Below are 16436 nucleotides of genomic sequence, written 5' to 3'. Positions count from 1 at the left end.
GCGCTAGCCATCACCCTCCTGAATCACGTGGTGTAATTTGACATTGGTAGCTTCTTCCGTTCTCGAGTTATCATGCCGACAAACAAGCACACAAACAGATGACGGAAGTCATCAATATACTTCCGAAATCTTTAGATTTCGTAAGTAATAATAATAATAATAATAATAATAATAATAAATTTAATTCATTATTTAATTAATTTTTGTATTTTCTTCCTTGTATCTTGTGTAGATAAATTCGTGTGGTGTTCACACACACAGACATGATGGGCTCAATGGCCTCCACCTGTGTTACATTTCCTCGTGTCCTTGTAAACACTTCATCGCTTGGTCCACTCGCAGAAGAGCAAGGCGAGCGGCTTGGAAAGCCGGTTGATACGGAATGAGTGGCTTGGAAAGCGATAGCGAGCTGCTTGCTAACGGAACAGCCCAGGATGATGGTTTAATGTCGGTGCAGGGTCGAGATTCAAACCCCGGATATATATATATATATATATATATATATATATATATATATATATATATATATATATATATATATATATATATATATATATATATATATATATATATATATATATATATATATATATATATATATATATATATATATATCGAGGCTAAACGTATTGTCAGCACATCAAGTGAAATAAAATTACTAAAAAAGGATTTCTAAAAGATTTCTAAATGGATTTCTAAAGGATTTCTAAAGGATTTCTAAAAGGATATCAGAAAGGATTTCTAAAACATTTCTAAAACATTTCTAAAAGGATTTCTAAAAGGATTTCTAAAACATTTCTAAAAGATTTCTCGGACTGAACTACATACAAGTGGTGGATGTGTGAAATCTTCTTCTTCTTCTTTAACTGCCACAATTACTGGATTTCTGTGTTGTTGTGGGGATGGCTGGAGCAAGTGTTTGGCCTCGGTCTTAGTCGGTGTGTGTGTGTGTGTGTGTGTGTGTGTGTGTGTGTGTGTGTGTGTGTGTGTGTGTGTGTGTGTGTGTGTGTGTGTGTGTGTGTGTGTGTGTGTGAGCACCAGGTAAATTACCAAGAGACAAATACACTGCTTTGTGACGTCATCGTTTCAGAAGGGAAATTCGCTTCGTTTCCATGGCGAAGAGTGGACAACGTACGACGGAATAGAGTGCAAGTGAAAGGAGAAAACGGAGGTTTGGTTTCCTGGTAAACGTGAACGAAGAAAATCAGTTTCAAAAAGAACAAGTGACGTCACTCTTACACGATGCATCTCAACCCTCGAGGCTCAGTCATTTGGCCATCGATGGCGGCCATGCTCGTCTTCATCGCGCCAGTGACGTCGAACAAATGTCCAGTTACCTTGAGCTACCTGAGCACGAGCTACGTGAGCGGGCAGAACCTGGAACTCGCGTGCCGTTGCAAGCCAGAGTCAGTGACCTCAGTAGTTTGGTACTTTTCACGTGACATCTCGAACCGACACGCCATGCCCCTTTCGGACCGACGTGGGAACCTCATCACAGACACGTTTTCCCTTGGTGGGAAACTTTCGAGCAGGTTCAAGATTGAACTCTTCAGCCTACTGGTGTTTGACCTGGACAGGTCTGATTCTGGCTTCTACATCTGTGGGACTGCCTCCGGTGATTTCTTTTTTGCTTACGAGGTGTGAAAACAAATAATTTAATTCGATAAATTGATAATATTACTTTGAATATAGTACCTGTATGATTAGATAATGATAATAAACCGATAATAATTAAATAATTATTCAATTAATTGATTAATCAATAAACAAAAAATAGCGTTTTTGTGAAAGCACTTGTTCACTATTGTGCCCAAATTTCAGCTTACTAGCTCAAAGGATGGCTGAGATATCGCCCGGACAAACAAGAAAACCAGTAAAAGGAGTAAAAACTGAGTACTCACTTCAGCGCCTGGCGATGACGTCATGCATCACCTAAATATGGAATTGGGAAGGAGCGATGTACAACAACAACATGTTATACTTCACAAACATTCCACTCTATTCACTCTATCATTTGTCCGAGGTCATCTTCCACCTGCATGGAAGTCAGCTAACGTCACCTTCATCAACCATCCTTGCTGCTTACATATGGTGCAAGCAAAAATCACTTTCACTTCACTGCGAATCTCATTGCTGGATTCTTTGGTTTGAACCTCCGATCAAAATGAGTGAAATGAACCATTTTGAAAATTTAGAATTACTCTCACTCAGATTTCATTCAACATCAGCTTAATGGAGTCATTCATATTGTCAAGTTGTTTCAACTTTCTTTATATAAGAGTAGCAGATTACCCAGTTCCACCAGGCTCCTGTAAGGGAATTAGTTTCCAATAAAGTGTGGAATATTTAGGGAGTTTGACAGGAATGTCCTTTGACACCATCATGGCAGGAACCCCTGGAAATTACACGTAATGTAAAAAGAGACTTCAAGTCCTCAACCCTTCCCCTGGTCCCAGCCCCAAGGCCTCAACCTCCCTCTTCCTCCTAGATCAATACAAGTTCTAGGATTGTGTCTGTCCTGTGTAAACGTCGTAACGACAGCATGGATAATGCTAGATGATACCTCATTTAAGAGCTCTTGGTCTGGACAGTGCATGTGGAGGTCTAAAAATATCGCTATTCACGCAATTTTGAGTTGTGTGCATATTGTTGCACACAGTGGTGGTGTATAGGCTCAGAGTCGTTGGTTCGCACACCTACTGGAAATAAAAAACAATGTAACTCTAAATTATTCAGTTAATTCCGTCCAACGAATAATTTCCATTTTGTCAATTTACTCTAACGAGAAACCTAAGCAGTCTTAACAGTTAGTGACTATTATGTGGACTTGGAATTGATAGTGGGGAGGTTGAGGACTTGAAGAATAAATGGGGAGTGGAGGACAGCGAGGTAGAGTGGAGGTGGGGGGGGGTGCAGAGAAAGAACAGAGTTGGAAAAGGGGGGTTGAGGCATTTTGGAGAGGGCTGAGGACTTGGGGTTGGAATGGGGGATTGATGATTTGGAGTTGGGAGGGGTTGTTGAGGACTTGAAGGAGAAAGAGGGAGTGGATGACAGAGAGTTGGAGTGTAGAGGAGAGACAGAGTTGGAAAAGGGATTTTGAGGCTTTGGGGGCAGGGGGTGAGCATTTGGTGTTGGGAGTAGGGATTGAGAACTTGAAGAAGAAAAGGGGAGCTGCAGACCTGGGGTGGGGAAGGGGGAGGGGTGGAGGACTTGAAGAAAGGGGGAGTGGAGGACAGCGAGTTGGAGTGGGGGTAGGGGGGCAGAGAATGGACAGAGTTTGGAAAGGGGGGGGGTTGAGGACTTGGGGTTGGAAGGGAACTTGTGGACTTGGGGTTGGAAGAAGAAAAAAGGGGAAAGAGAGGACAGAGAGCTGAGAGAGGGGGTTTGAGGACTTGGGGTGAGGAGGGGTCTTGAAGACTTGAATAAGAAAGGGGTTGAGGACTTAGTCAGATTTTACATTTTGTGGAATTTTCACGGGTCCCTGCCATTATGCTGTCAAAGGACATTCCGAGCAAACTCCCAAAATATGCCACACTCTATTGGGAACAAATCCCCTCACAACAGTCCGGTGGAATTGGGTTATCTGCTGGCAGACCATAACATATCCTTGGCAGAACGCTATTTTGTACGCCTCACATGAGCATGAAAAGATAGTGGAAGCATTAGTAAGGAGTCCCAGGTTCCATCTGTAAGGGAAGTTGTTCCCAATGGAGTGTGGAATAATTATTTAATTGATGCTTTTATCGCATGCATGAAGGAGGACCAGATTCTTCCAAAGCAACTGCTTTTCAAGTAACAAAACATGCGGGGGAGTTCAGAAGAAAACATGAGAAGAGACGGAAAAATAAATTACTGGACAAGAGAGATAATTAACATGATAAACTCTTTAAAACTGATGCTGCTACAACTTCAGTATTCAGGAGACGATCTGTTCGACACCGATACTGGTGTCTCAGAACGTCTTTTCTACATCGAGGTATTCCTGTCGACAAAAACCCTGCTGAGATGTTACTCGTCATTCTCTCCATGTAATAATCATTGGTCAGTGACAAAGTTGACCTGACACTCGTCCCTTGCTGCTCGTTACATGAGATCGACAGAGATTTTAGCCCCGATTGCTTTTCACTTCTATCATCTCAGCCTGGTTAAACCACCTGAACACCAGAAGAAGCAACAAAACTTTGCACATATGCCTGAAAATGAACAAGTACTTAAATTATGATGAGCATTGCTCAACTTGCTCCACGTCCACAGTGACCATTTTAACACCTGTTGATCCCATGCAACATAAACCGAGATGAGACATCACACATTTCTCGAAAATAGAGTACCTGCAGCTCTCTCAAACATATAATAATACCATCCCTTTCACACCATAAAATAATATTGGGCTGCCAAGGCAGTTTCATTGGCAAGGAGTACAGTCCTGGACAGGTCACCACTCTGATACAGGTTACCCCAGAATGGTTATTACCCCGGTGCACTGGTACTCATTTCACCGACCTCAGAAGGATGACAAACCCCACCTGGTGTTAATTCAAAGAACAACAGGGGCTTGAACTCAGGACCCTGAGGTCTCAAGCAAGCCACCTGAACCGCAAAGCAAACATCAGGCTTTCCTCAAACATCTAAAACAGTGTTGATTTTCGAAGACACGAGGTGGCTCAACTAACCCCACTCTCTACTTGTAGGAAAGGTGCACCAAGGAGGTTTTGACTTTAGGCCATGGAATTGAGCACAAAGTTTGAAACGTCAACAGTGACAATCATTCTCTTCTCTTCTCCTTTTCAAGGTGATTGTTCAAAACGGAAATAAGATCCGGTTGTCCTTCTCTGCTTTTGGGGATCAACCACTGCCACAAATCGCAGTCAGAAACTCCACAATCTATACCACTTGGTCATCATGGACGTCCTGCGACCGTTGTGGAATGACGGCAGAGCAGACGCGGCTCGGTCTGTGCACAGTGCAAATGGATAAACGGAGGATAAAGAAGCATTTCAACCTCAACAACGATGGAGTCTTCAGTTGCGGTTCAACTGCTGTACCGTCGTATCTGCACGATGCCGCTGTGGGACGACCCCCAGAACGCCTTGTCAGGCCATGCTTTGTGCCTTGCCAGGTGAGTAGGTGTGCGTGCGTGCGTGTGCATTATCCTGACCCAGTTTAATTTTCGGACAAACTGTTATTAAAAATTAACTAACGAAGATCCTTTGTGATGTGATGAAGTAAGCGTGAGGGGAGGGGAAGTGAAGGAAAGGCGTTTTCCTTCAATCATTGAAAAATCCCCGCCATTGTTCGTGCCTTTATTTCATTCAACTAAAATGTGATAAGCTCTGGAATCTCTTAACCTGAGCCGAATTTCAAAAGTTAAACTGTGGAATTGATCCGAGCAACAATTCCGACTGCTAAAAAAAAAAAAATGTTCATTTGTCCAATTCGCACATTCTTTGACACTGCTTCCTCGCCTTGACCTCCGGAGAGTTGTATGGTGGTGGGGCGGGTTTGGGAGGAGGTTAGCATGAGGAGGGGAAGGGAAGGTAGCGTGAGTGGAGAAGAAGGGAAGGCAATGTGAATGGAGGGGAAGGTGGTTGGCAGACACACAAATAGGGAAGAAGGGAGCACACAAACTTATGCATAGTAAAACAAAACAAAAATATCCGTAAATTAAAGTTGGCCAGTGCAGCCTTGGTCTGCTCACTGCAGGTCACATGCCCCAAAACAATGGACCTCACATTGAAACTGGTTGCTCGGCAATGCTAACATGTGCCTCTTCCTGCTCATATTTTCCAACTTTTGCTTTACATTAATTAGAGAATTCATAGAACATGATAACCCATGCAGTGTTTAAGTATATACAGGAGGGCCTTGCCATTTACGGGGCTTACAATCTTGAAAATCCCTGTGAACCGCAAATCCGCAAACTTTGAGGGGTTATTGGGAAAATAGTGTTCGCGACTTCAACTTTAAAACTTGTCTTAACTGCACCCTTAATTAATTTGTTTGTGCATTGTTTTTGCGATGTTTGTTTTCATGAATGAAAGAGTTATTAAAAACATGAAATAAAGTTTATTTTCTTGAGTTATTATTTTTTCGTATGCAGCCTGTGGCTGCTGGTTGAATCATTGTTGGGAGTGTGGTTGTGCCGCTGATGCAATTCCCCTTGTTTCCAGTGTGCTGGTACTCATTTTACTGACCTCGGAAGGATGACAGGCTGAGGCAACTCACCTGGTGTTATGTGATGGCACAACAGGGCTGAACTAAAGACCCTAAGATTTTAAGCCAGCCATCTTAACCGTAAAGCCAACACCAGGCTCATTTTGCTCAGACAGGCTTTTGTTCTTTGAAGATTATGCGGTTTTACCATGACACATAATCTGCAGCTGATGCTCTCCATTACAGCCAGAGGGTGCTAATGATATTTAAATGACTACTGTGGTCATCCATTGGTTAGATATTGTTATGTTTGTGGGGTAGATGGAGGAATTTAATAGGAAAGAAAGGATCATATGGAATTACTTGGCCTGTGGACATGTCAGACATCTCAATGTAAACGAAGTAGGGAAACTGTGAGCTTCAGTGTTACTTGTCACCATGCAGGGGGTGGTGCGGTGTTAATTAGATAGGGATTAAGGACAATTTCCCCCAGTATGTAATCACCCCCTGTGACTTTCCCTGTGTTTTTGTATTGCAAACCAGCAATGAGAGAATTGTGTTTTTGTAACGGCAACAGCCATTACAACCGAGCTGCATGACCAGGTAGGAAGAAGCCCCGCCTCCAAGGGTGACGGCGGGCGAGGTCACACCCCCGAGGCTGGTGATTGATGGGCGTGACGTGAGGAGTAAGAGACGAAGAGGTTGTTGGTGCGGTAGTCAGAAAGCAGCTTGTAGCGAGACGCGAACGCACGAGTAGAGATCGGTGTGAGGGAGGCGATCAAATAACGCCAGAGCGTGTCTTGGCAAGAGAACGGAGAGAGTGGGATCGGCAATCGCGGTCGGCGAAGAAGCGACACCGTGGTTCGGGAGCCCTGACATCGAATATTGCCTCACAAATTGCTTGGCGCCATTTTGGGGGCGTGGTTACCCGCACGTTGATGACGTGATTCGATCGTCAATTCCTAAAAGATCGCCTGGACTCAGCTAAGTGAAGGAACGAAAAGGGATTTCTTTACTTTCTTTATTTTGTACTAGTACGTGCCCGTACGTGTGTGGCCTACATACGTGGCCGTACGTGCAAACCAAAAAAAAAACAACTTTCAAACAACCACACAGGCCGTTCCTTCGCTCTCGTAAACGACGACTGGATTGGGCCATTGTGTTTATCTATAAATGCGCATAAGAAATCGAGAAATTATTAGATTACAGTGAGTAATCACTATCTGGAAGTGGTGCGTGCCCATACGGAATGTTCACATGCATTCCACGAATTATCGCTTACATTGAAGTAACAACTGCTGTGATACTTACACACAAAGAGTTAATTAAAATCTAAATTAAAATCAAGTTTACCTCCCTGTCTTTGCTTTCCATGACATTCGCTGCCATTGACCATTGCCACTCCTATGCCACGGTAACGAAATGGCGCCCTTTCCCCATCGGCCACGCCTACGCAGCAATGTGTCTTGTCATTGGTTTGGTAAATAACTGGCCATAGCTTGGGAAGCACTTGTCCGATTAATATCAAACCTTGAAAAGGCACTTACTCAGGTCCCCAGCAACATATCTGGCAAGTTTCAATTAGATCGGACCAGTGGTTGTCGAGAAACAGCGGTTACACACACACACACACACACACACACACACACACACACACACACACACACACACACACACACACACACACACACACACACACACACACACACACACACACACAGATTGCTGGAATTATAGATAGATGACCCCTTGTCTGTGTGTGTGTGTGTCTGAGTGCAGAGGCACCTCAAAAAGGAATTTAGGCTGTAGATTGCCTCACGTTTTTATTTCATTATTATAATTTGAATTACTGCCATTGTACATATTTGATTACAGTCATTAAATTATCCATTTAATTTAATATCCTTTGCTTGTGTCCGTGTATCTGTTGTGGGTCGAGTTCAACCCGTGTGCTTCCGTCCTTTACCCCCATTTCTTTACTGGAAGCTTCCAAGGAAGAACTGTTTGGCCATCCGTCCAGGTAGGGGAAAACCCTCTGGATGCGACAATATTTATCGGTATGCCGTCATGGCAAGGGCAAAGAAGCCCGACATCTGGATAGGTGGCTCCATTTGATCTTTAACCAATGATGATCTGAAATCTTGTCTTTTGACATGAGTGGCCAGGCTGAAGGTTGGAGGTTGGATGTGACGCTTTGGTCTGCACTTGTACTTTGGTCTGCACTTGGTTCATTGGGTGCATTACGGTAGAGGGTTAAGGGGTTTTATTGTATTTCCTTCATCTGTGTTCCCACCCTTGTGCTTCATTTATTTCTTAAATCCACTCGGTCTCTGGGTGAATTTGAGTGGTTGCGATCGGTATTGATATTGGCACGTCCATTAAAGCACTAATCTCGTACGGGTGATTCGTATCCATCACAAAACCGTGCTGTGCGCTCATCGGCTCTGCTCGGCTGTTAATTGGAATCAGGCGCACAGTACCGATCAGCGTGGCACGTCGACTGGCTCAGTTGTCCCACTCGGGATGGTATCTGGGTGAATAGATCCGTGATCCAGTCTGGAGTGACCGAATCAGTCGGCCGTTGTGGCCTCTGACGTGGTTCGCTAGGATTCGTACCCAGCCACTGGAATGACCCGTCGGCTGTAACTTTTCCTTTTTCTCCTCCTCTTCCCCTTATATGTGGACATTGCTAATTTTTTGGAGATTTTATCATAACAACATTATAAAATTAAAAGAAAAGTGGATATTGATTAAACAAACTGATTTCCATTGCAGAAAACAAGCGCTCGCACAATGATAGGAAAGTTCTTCCAGAAAAAAAAGTTGGACTTTCAGCATCATGTTGGACAGGCTGTGACCGGGAAGCATATAAAGGTTTGAGGCACTTTCTTTGCTCAAACTATACTAACCATATTTTACTTGTCGATGGAAAAAAATGCAATTATTTTCTTGACTGCATTGCAACTTGTAACCCAAAAAACTCGAGCACAACACTTTGATCTCATGTGACCGTGATACCAAGTGCAACAACTTATTTTTTTGGTTTACATAGTCAAGGCTGGTGGGAGAGCATTGTACTATTCGGCAGCCAAATATGCTGTTCTTGTTTGGGGCCGTTCCTCACATGCCAAGAAGATGGATCCAGTCCTCAACATGGTCTGCAGAGCTATTTCTGGTTGTCTTAAACCAACGCGAATGGATGACCTCGATTTGATATGTGGTATCGCTACACCTTCGATCAAAAGGGCAGTCTCCTCACAAATACAAAGAACCAAGCAGGAATGTAACTCTCACCACCCACTCTTTCAACACAAGCGAGCACCCAAGAGGTTGAAATCGAGGAATAGTTTCCTTCATGCTGTTCAGTCTCTGCATGGTAACCCTCACAGCTGCAGGATGGATGCTTGGTCAACACACCTGCAATCAAGACCTCACAAGCTGTCCCTTTACAATGAGGAGTCCCTGCCAAAAGGAGCCAGTGTGACTTGGCAAATCTGGACTGAAGTTGGACGCTGCAGAGCCCCTATGCAGAAGTGTGGACAGACTCAAAATGACCCAACCGAGTGTGACTGTGGAGAGGCTCCTCAAACAATGGGAGCATCTCCTAGATTGTCTTCCCTTACCAGAGCCCTGTGGATCAGATGATCTGAACGCTCTCAACTCCGATGCGAGAGACTGTGTTTTGCAGTGGCTGGGAAAAGTGTAGCACCACGAAAAAGAAGATGGCCATTCAGGCAGACAACCATGATGGATCAGACTGTTCTGAGCTTGTGGTTACAGCACCATATTAGTGGTAAATCCACTACATTATTTCTCTCTCTCTCTCTCTCTCTCTCTCTCTCTCTCTCTCTCTCTCTCTCTCTCTCTCTCTCTCTCTCTCTCTCTCTCTCTCTCTCTCTCTCTCTCTCTCTCTCTCTCTCTCTCTCTCTCTCTCTCTCTCTCTCTCTCTCTCTCTCTCTCTCTCTCTCTCTCTCTCTCTCTCTCTCTCTCTCTCTCTCTCTCTCTCTCTCTCTCTCTCTCCTCCAGCTCTCCAGTTTCCCGAATTGAATATTCTGCAGACACAACTTAGGTTGTGGACCCATTGTTTGGAATGGTTCTGGGATTGAAAGCTCTAAACCTCGATCCACAGCTGATGATCCGGATGGTCATTGAATCAGTCACACAAAATTACAATGAATGTACAAGCTCTGCTATGAGCCTAAGATCAATGTGAGAAAACAAACTTATTTGAAGAACCATGGGTATAAATTACCGAAACCTCTAATAGTGGGGCAACTTAGCATAACAATTGTGCATTTTGTGAGGAAAGCACCAAATTTGGCACACTAGCAGCCTATCATATGATGAACAGATTTGGATATTGGGCCATCTCAAATCTTGTTTATCGGAAATAATTTAAAAGCCCGTAATTTAATGGGAATCGAGGGTCGCTCTACACACCCCTGATCCGATTCCCGTTAATTTGGTTGGAGGCGGGATGGATTTGAATCCCACACTCCTGAACACCAGTGGAAGGGAAAGATTCTGTTAAGGGTTAGAGTTCATGATAGTAGGGTAAGGCTATTCGATTTGAGGAAGGCAAACCTTGAGGGTATGAGGAGAGAGTTGGGTGATGTTGATTGGGAGACTCTAACAACAGGACAATCAGCATCAGAGACATGGGAAACCTTCAAGGACCAAATGTGTAGAGTGCAGAGTAAGTACATTCCAATGAGGTGCAAAACTAGAAACAGAAAGAGACCAAGGTGGTTGAGTAGTGATATAAGGAACACTAATAAGGAGAAGCAGAAGGTATTTATTGGGTTTAAAATAACAGGACTGGAGTTAGATTTATATCATTATCGGAGTAAACAGAGGCAAGTGAACAAAATAATTCGGCAAGCCAAAAGAGAGGATGAGAAGGACATGGCTAAGAATATTAAATATAACAGCAAGGCTTTCTTTCAGTATATCAGGGGAAAAGATCAGGTTAGGACCAGTGTGGGCCCATTGAGGAAAAGCATCCTGAGAGTGGTTGGTGATGAAAGTGATACGGCAGGCTTATTAAACACGTATTGTACTTCAACTTTTACACAAGAACAGTCAGGAGAATTGCCAATAGCTGAGAGTATTTATTAATGAGGTGAGGAAGGGCTTTTACAGAAGATCCAAGTTGGAGTGGAGGAAGTAAAGGAACAGCTCGGTAATCTAAGAGAAGATAAGACTCTGGGTCGAGATAATATGCACCTGAGAGTATTGATGGAGGTGGCTGAGCAGGTAAGTGAGATGTTAACGGATATTTTCAATAGTTCCCTGGAGTCAGGACAGGTACTGGAGGATTGAAGAGAAGCAAATGTATCACCGTTATTGAAGAAAGCATCCAGAGAAGAATTGGGAAACTATAGACCTGTTAGTTTTACTTCAGTTGTGGGGAAGGTGTTGGAGACATTAATTAAAGACCGGAGGAGGAATCATTTAAATAAATACAAACTAATTAAAGGTCGTCAGCATGGGTTTACCAAAGGTAGTTCCTGTTTAACAAATCTTTCAGAGGTCATTGAAGCAGTGTCAGATTGGGTGGATGAGGGAAAGGCAGTGGACATAGTATATCTACACTTTAAGAAGGTATTTGATAAGGTACCACATCGGAGGTTGTTAGCCAAAGTGAGGGCTCGTGGTGAGGCTGGTCAGGTAGATAATTGGATTGTAAACTAGTTTAGTGATAGGAAGCAGAGTGGCTGTGAGTGGGAGGATGTCTTGTTGGGAGGATGTAAGTAATAGGGTACCTCAAGGATCAGTACCCGGACCATTACTATTCATTATTTACAAGAACGATTTGGATAATGCGGGAAAGAGTAATCTTTCCAAATTTGCAGGTGACACAAAGCTTGGAGGTGAGGTGGATAGCAGATAGGGTGGTGATCAGATACAGGAAAGTGTTGATATTTGTGTAGATTGGGAAAAAGATTGGCAGATACAATTTAACCTGAGCAAGTGTAAGGTGTTGGGGATGGGAAAGGACAATGAAAATAAAGATTACAGGATGTAAGGGGTAATTTTGGAGCGTGGCACACAGGAGAAGGATCTGGGGATGTTAATAGATATGGGAGGTAAGCAGGCAGCACAGTGCTAGCTGTAGGTAAAGCAAAGAGGATTTTAGGTTGTATTCGGAGGGGGATCATTTATATATCAAAAGAGGAGGTGTTAACATTGTATTGGACTTCAGTGAGGGCCACATCTAGAATGTTGTGTACAGTTCTGGTCACCACGACTTAGGAAGGACATTGACGCCATAGAGAGAGTTCAGTGCAGGGTTACGAGATTGATTCCGGGCCTAGCTCGACTCAGTTATGAGGAGCGGCTGAAGAAGACAGGGCTTTATACACTGGAAAGGAGGTGATTATGAGGTGATATGATAGAGATGTTTAAGATTACAAAAGGTAGAGATAAAATAAGTGAAGATGAATTATTCAACAGAGTAGACAGTGATAGGACCAGGGCCCATAGCCTGAGAGTAAAGAAGAGGAGAGTTAAGACAGTAGTAAGGCAGGGGACTTTCACTCAGAGAGTTGTTAATGCATGAAATGGTCTCCCTGGAAAGGTAGTGGAAGCAGAAACAGGAGATTAGTTTAAATTAGAATTAGAGAGGTACCTGGAAGTTATGGAGATAGAGGGGTATGGGGATGTTGATAAGACTTTTTGGTAGTTTGATTATTGATGGGTGATTGTGTGCATGTGTACGGAGTTCTGTTGGTGGGGGTCTTGTCAAGGGGTGTTGTGTGGTTGATGTTGTGTGTTTTTAACCAAGGCCATGCCCCCTCCGGTGGGGGGGGGGGGATACAAAAAGTACAAAAACTGAAAATAAATAAAATAAATAAAAATTGGTATTTTCTTCTTTGGATCTTGTGTTGATAAATTAGGCCAAAAAAAAAAAATGTTGCATTGGCGTAACGGGTCACTGAAAAATAGGGTAGGTCGGTCGGGATCTTTATTTTTTTTTATTTTTTATTTTCCTAATAAATCCCTCCCAAAATCTCCCCCGGCTCGAGTACCACCCTTTTTGTCGGCGGGTTCTGTCCGAAACACTTCCGGGTTTTTGCGATCGCGATCGCAATCAACAAGATACTTGAAAACGATAGCAAAACAACAAAAATAGCAATAAAATAGGGTCGGCAAAATTTTTCGACAGCAAAAAAACAAAAAAAAAACGTAGGGTCGGCGGAATTTTTAGGGTCGGGCGGGTTACGCCAATGCAACATTTTTTTTTTTTTGGCCTTAGCGTGGTGTTCATGCAGGAATGATGGGTTGAATGGCCTCCACCTGTGTCTGTTTCCATTGTACTTCCTTGTATTGTTTAGCATTGGGATTCTCATGTATGTATTACTTGTGAATGTCTTTACAGCTGTCGGGGAACTCGGGTAGAGTTTGAAACGGCAAAGGGCTTTCCTTTGGGTAGCTTTTCATGGTTGCTTTATGCAATTTCTTTGGCTAGAAGAGCATGGAAGGAGTCAATATATATCGTTGCAGTTTTGGAAGACCCCAGGAGTTACAATCAACACATAAAGGAACCCTGGAGTTTAAATATATCAGTCGTATTTTGTTTAGTTTAGATACCTGTCCTCTCGTATCAGCGGACAGTGAAATGCGTTGTGTTTGTGGAATAAGTTTGAATCCCCCTTTTGCAACTTTTCTTTCATTACTCTCCCAATCTCTCTTCATCTCCCCCTCCTTCTCCGCACCTCTTTACAGTACATTCATACACACAAACAACACGCTTTACAAAACCAACATTACACCAAATTACCAACAGCTTGCATCATGGTGCTTGGGTGCTGTTCCGTCCTACATGGTGCCTACACTGATGAACCAATGTGCACAGCCCGACAACAACAGCGCTTCAATGAGAAGGCAGCATCCGTGAACAACAAGCTGCGCCGGGATGCTGGTCGGCTCTTATGGCACCCCTCGACTGAGGGCTTTATAAGTCGGGGAATCCCAGGATTCGGAGTCATGTGCGTCCGGTGAACAACGAGAGACAGACAGTCTTGAAAGAACAAGCCGGGTAGACGTGAACCTCTGCATGGATGGGCTCTGTTGGGAGCGATCAATCCAGCCGCCCCGGAGGCGGAGGATTGTTAGGGAGACGTCTGAAGAGAAGGTTGGCTTGCACATTGTGGGAGGCTTCCGACTACAACATAAGACAAGAGATTGGCAGAGCACACACACGAGGTCAGTGTGAGGAACGCACGAGGCAGAGTTGATTCGGAAGAGAATCAGAGGCGGAAGTTCAGGGCTTGACAATTTTTGGAGAGCCATGATCAGAGTGGGGGCACGGGGCGCATTTTGAGAGGTGAGAGGGAGAGAGCGCACGACAGATGAGGCGGGAGTACAGGGTGAGCGCACGCATGAATCAAGACGCTCGCCTTTGGCTCTTGGTTGAGTCGTGAGAAATGGACCCCGAGCCTCGTGTATGTCACAAGCATCTGCACTTGGGCTCTGAGCCTTGGTGTTGAGTGCCACTCACGGATTGCCTGGTGTACGTTTGTCCTGCTACGAGAGAAGCGCCATTTTAGCGTGCGTATGCACGTGCCGGTGGAAACGCATCCATTCCAAGTCCACACGGACCAGCTCTGGGCCAAGCTAAGTACAAGAATAGTTGAAAGGAGGGGTTTTTCTTTTTCTTTTATTTCCCCATTGTCTGTATTTGAGTCTGTGTGAGGAGGCACCTCGACTGTAGGATTTATATATTTCATATTATTATCATTACCTTTTGAATTATCGTCCTTTTTATATATTTGTTTTATTTTCATTAAATGTGTTCATTTTGAAGAAAGTGCATTCATGTATTTGTAGTGGGGTTCCAGGATAACCCCCCTCCCCCTGTGCATCCGTTTCATTCCCCGTGCTCCTCCGCCCGTCCGCCATTGCGCCCATTCCCTTCGAGCATGTGTTAAAATCTCCGAGGATCAACGTGTGCACCTCCTATTAATAAGGAACCGCTCGGCCGTCCCGGGGGCTGGTGGTGTTAACCGCCCGTCACCACAAAAAAAAAACATTTTAAACACTGCATGTGCAGCTGCAGAGATGTTAACTGTTCTTATGTCCAACAGGAATGGCTGCATGTCATGATTGGGCTGTGAGAGGGACCAATCAGTGTGAGGTTTGGGATGGATTTAATAAAGAGAGTGGGATTGGAGGGTGGATTTGCTTCCGGATTGGATATTTGGGTCACACGTTCGGTGTCACGTGTTCTATGTCTGATCCGGGTTTGTGTATTGGGTTTGGCCTTCGCACCCGCATGTGGGGGCTGTGGGTGATTGCGTAATCCTCGATATGCAGAATGCAGGTCGACGTGACGGTTAATCGACCGTGTGGCCAAAAACCATGCTTTGACAATTTCCCAGCTTTCCCTGCCGGGTGCCGAGGCTTTGACTGCCATGTTTTCCCACGCGAAGGTGTGATGTACATTGTGACAATGTGCCGCTACCAGAGAAAGCTCGTCTCTGTGTGCTACAGCTTTCTGGTGCTGCATTAACCGTGTTGCGAATCTCTTGGACGTCTGGCTCACATAGTTGTCATCGCAGTCTGGACATGGGGGGTTTCTCGACCACATTCATCTTGTCGATTCAATTCACCCTGCCTTTGGGCCTAGACAGCTACACGTGGAGTGTTGTCTGAAGTTTGTGTGTGACCCGGCTTCCAATTGGTTGCAGCAAACGGTTGGCAATCTCCGAAGTATTGCCGATGTATGGTAATACTACTGTTTTGACCAGTTCCTCAGGTCGCGATGTGGGTGCCCTCCTCCGGCGGCAAGACCGAATGAATGCTGCCGGATCATCATTGTTCAGTAGTAAGCGGGTGACATGTTCAATTTCGATCCATCATGTGTGTTGTTTTCTGCAGTGCGATTTGGCCTGGTCAAACAAGGTTCGTGCACAAGACCGTTTGTGTGTAGTTGGGTGACCACTGTTGTAATTGAGCACCTGGTGAGTACGCGTAGGTTTGCGGTACACCTGTGAGCTCAAATGCTCGTCTGTTCCGCATGTGACGCTCACATCCAGAAAGGAATGGAAAAAAAAGAGGAATAAATGAGTGGAATTTTGCAGAGATTCTGGATTTTGGGAGTTTCACTAGAAGGGGGTTGGCGGACCATGTGCAACCTGCAGAAACTTGGGGAGGGCAGAGGGTACAAGACCAGAAAGGAGGTGGAAGAAGACAGAGACCACCGACCTGTCTTTTGTAATGTTAAAGTAACAAGTCCAGAGACCCAGCTTCATCATGGGAGATTCTAAAAGTCTTGAAGG

The 16436-nt window shown here is 44.3% G+C and overlaps 2 protein-coding genes across 6 annotated transcripts in view; one reads left to right on the top strand and one right to left on the bottom strand.

The window, feature by feature from the left end:
• The window catches only part of LOC147013613 (glycine N-methyltransferase-like), a 97921-nt gene that overhangs the window by 60143 nt on the left and 21342 nt on the right, over positions 1–16436 (bottom strand). For 2 of the 4 annotated variants that reach the window (XM_085855567.1, XM_085855570.1), the window contains exon 2: positions 1902–1932. The exons of the other annotated variants lie outside the window; for them this stretch is intronic. The gene's annotated coding sequence lies outside the window, so the exon portion shown is untranslated. The remainder of the gene's footprint in view (positions 1–1901; positions 1933–16436) is intronic. 4 annotated transcript variants of the gene reach the window in all.
• The window catches only part of FAM187A (family with sequence similarity 187 member A), a 17609-nt gene continuing 1869 nt past the window's right edge, over positions 697–16436 (top strand). The window contains exons 1-3 of one of the 2 annotated variants that reach the window (XM_085855560.1): positions 699–1638; positions 4793–5119; positions 8929–9027. In XM_085855560.1, the coding sequence (XP_085711686.1) occupies positions 1243–1638; positions 4793–5119; positions 8929–9027 (822 nt within the window). In that variant the 5' untranslated portion in view covers positions 699–1242. Of the gene's footprint in view, positions 1639–4792; positions 5120–8928; positions 9028–16436 lie in introns of both variants that reach the window. The other variant, XM_085855561.1, reaches the window with a different exon arrangement.

This window comes from Eptatretus burgeri, chromosome 14 (genome assembly GCF_056783735.1).
Source record: "Eptatretus burgeri isolate ZD-2024b chromosome 14, Ebu_testis_v1, whole genome shotgun sequence".
In the NCBI taxonomy this organism is placed as follows: Eukaryota; Metazoa; Chordata; class Myxini; order Myxiniformes; family Myxinidae; genus Eptatretus; species Eptatretus burgeri.
Note: the sequence above shows the minus strand (reverse complement) of the source record. Positions and strands in the feature narration are given on the sequence as shown.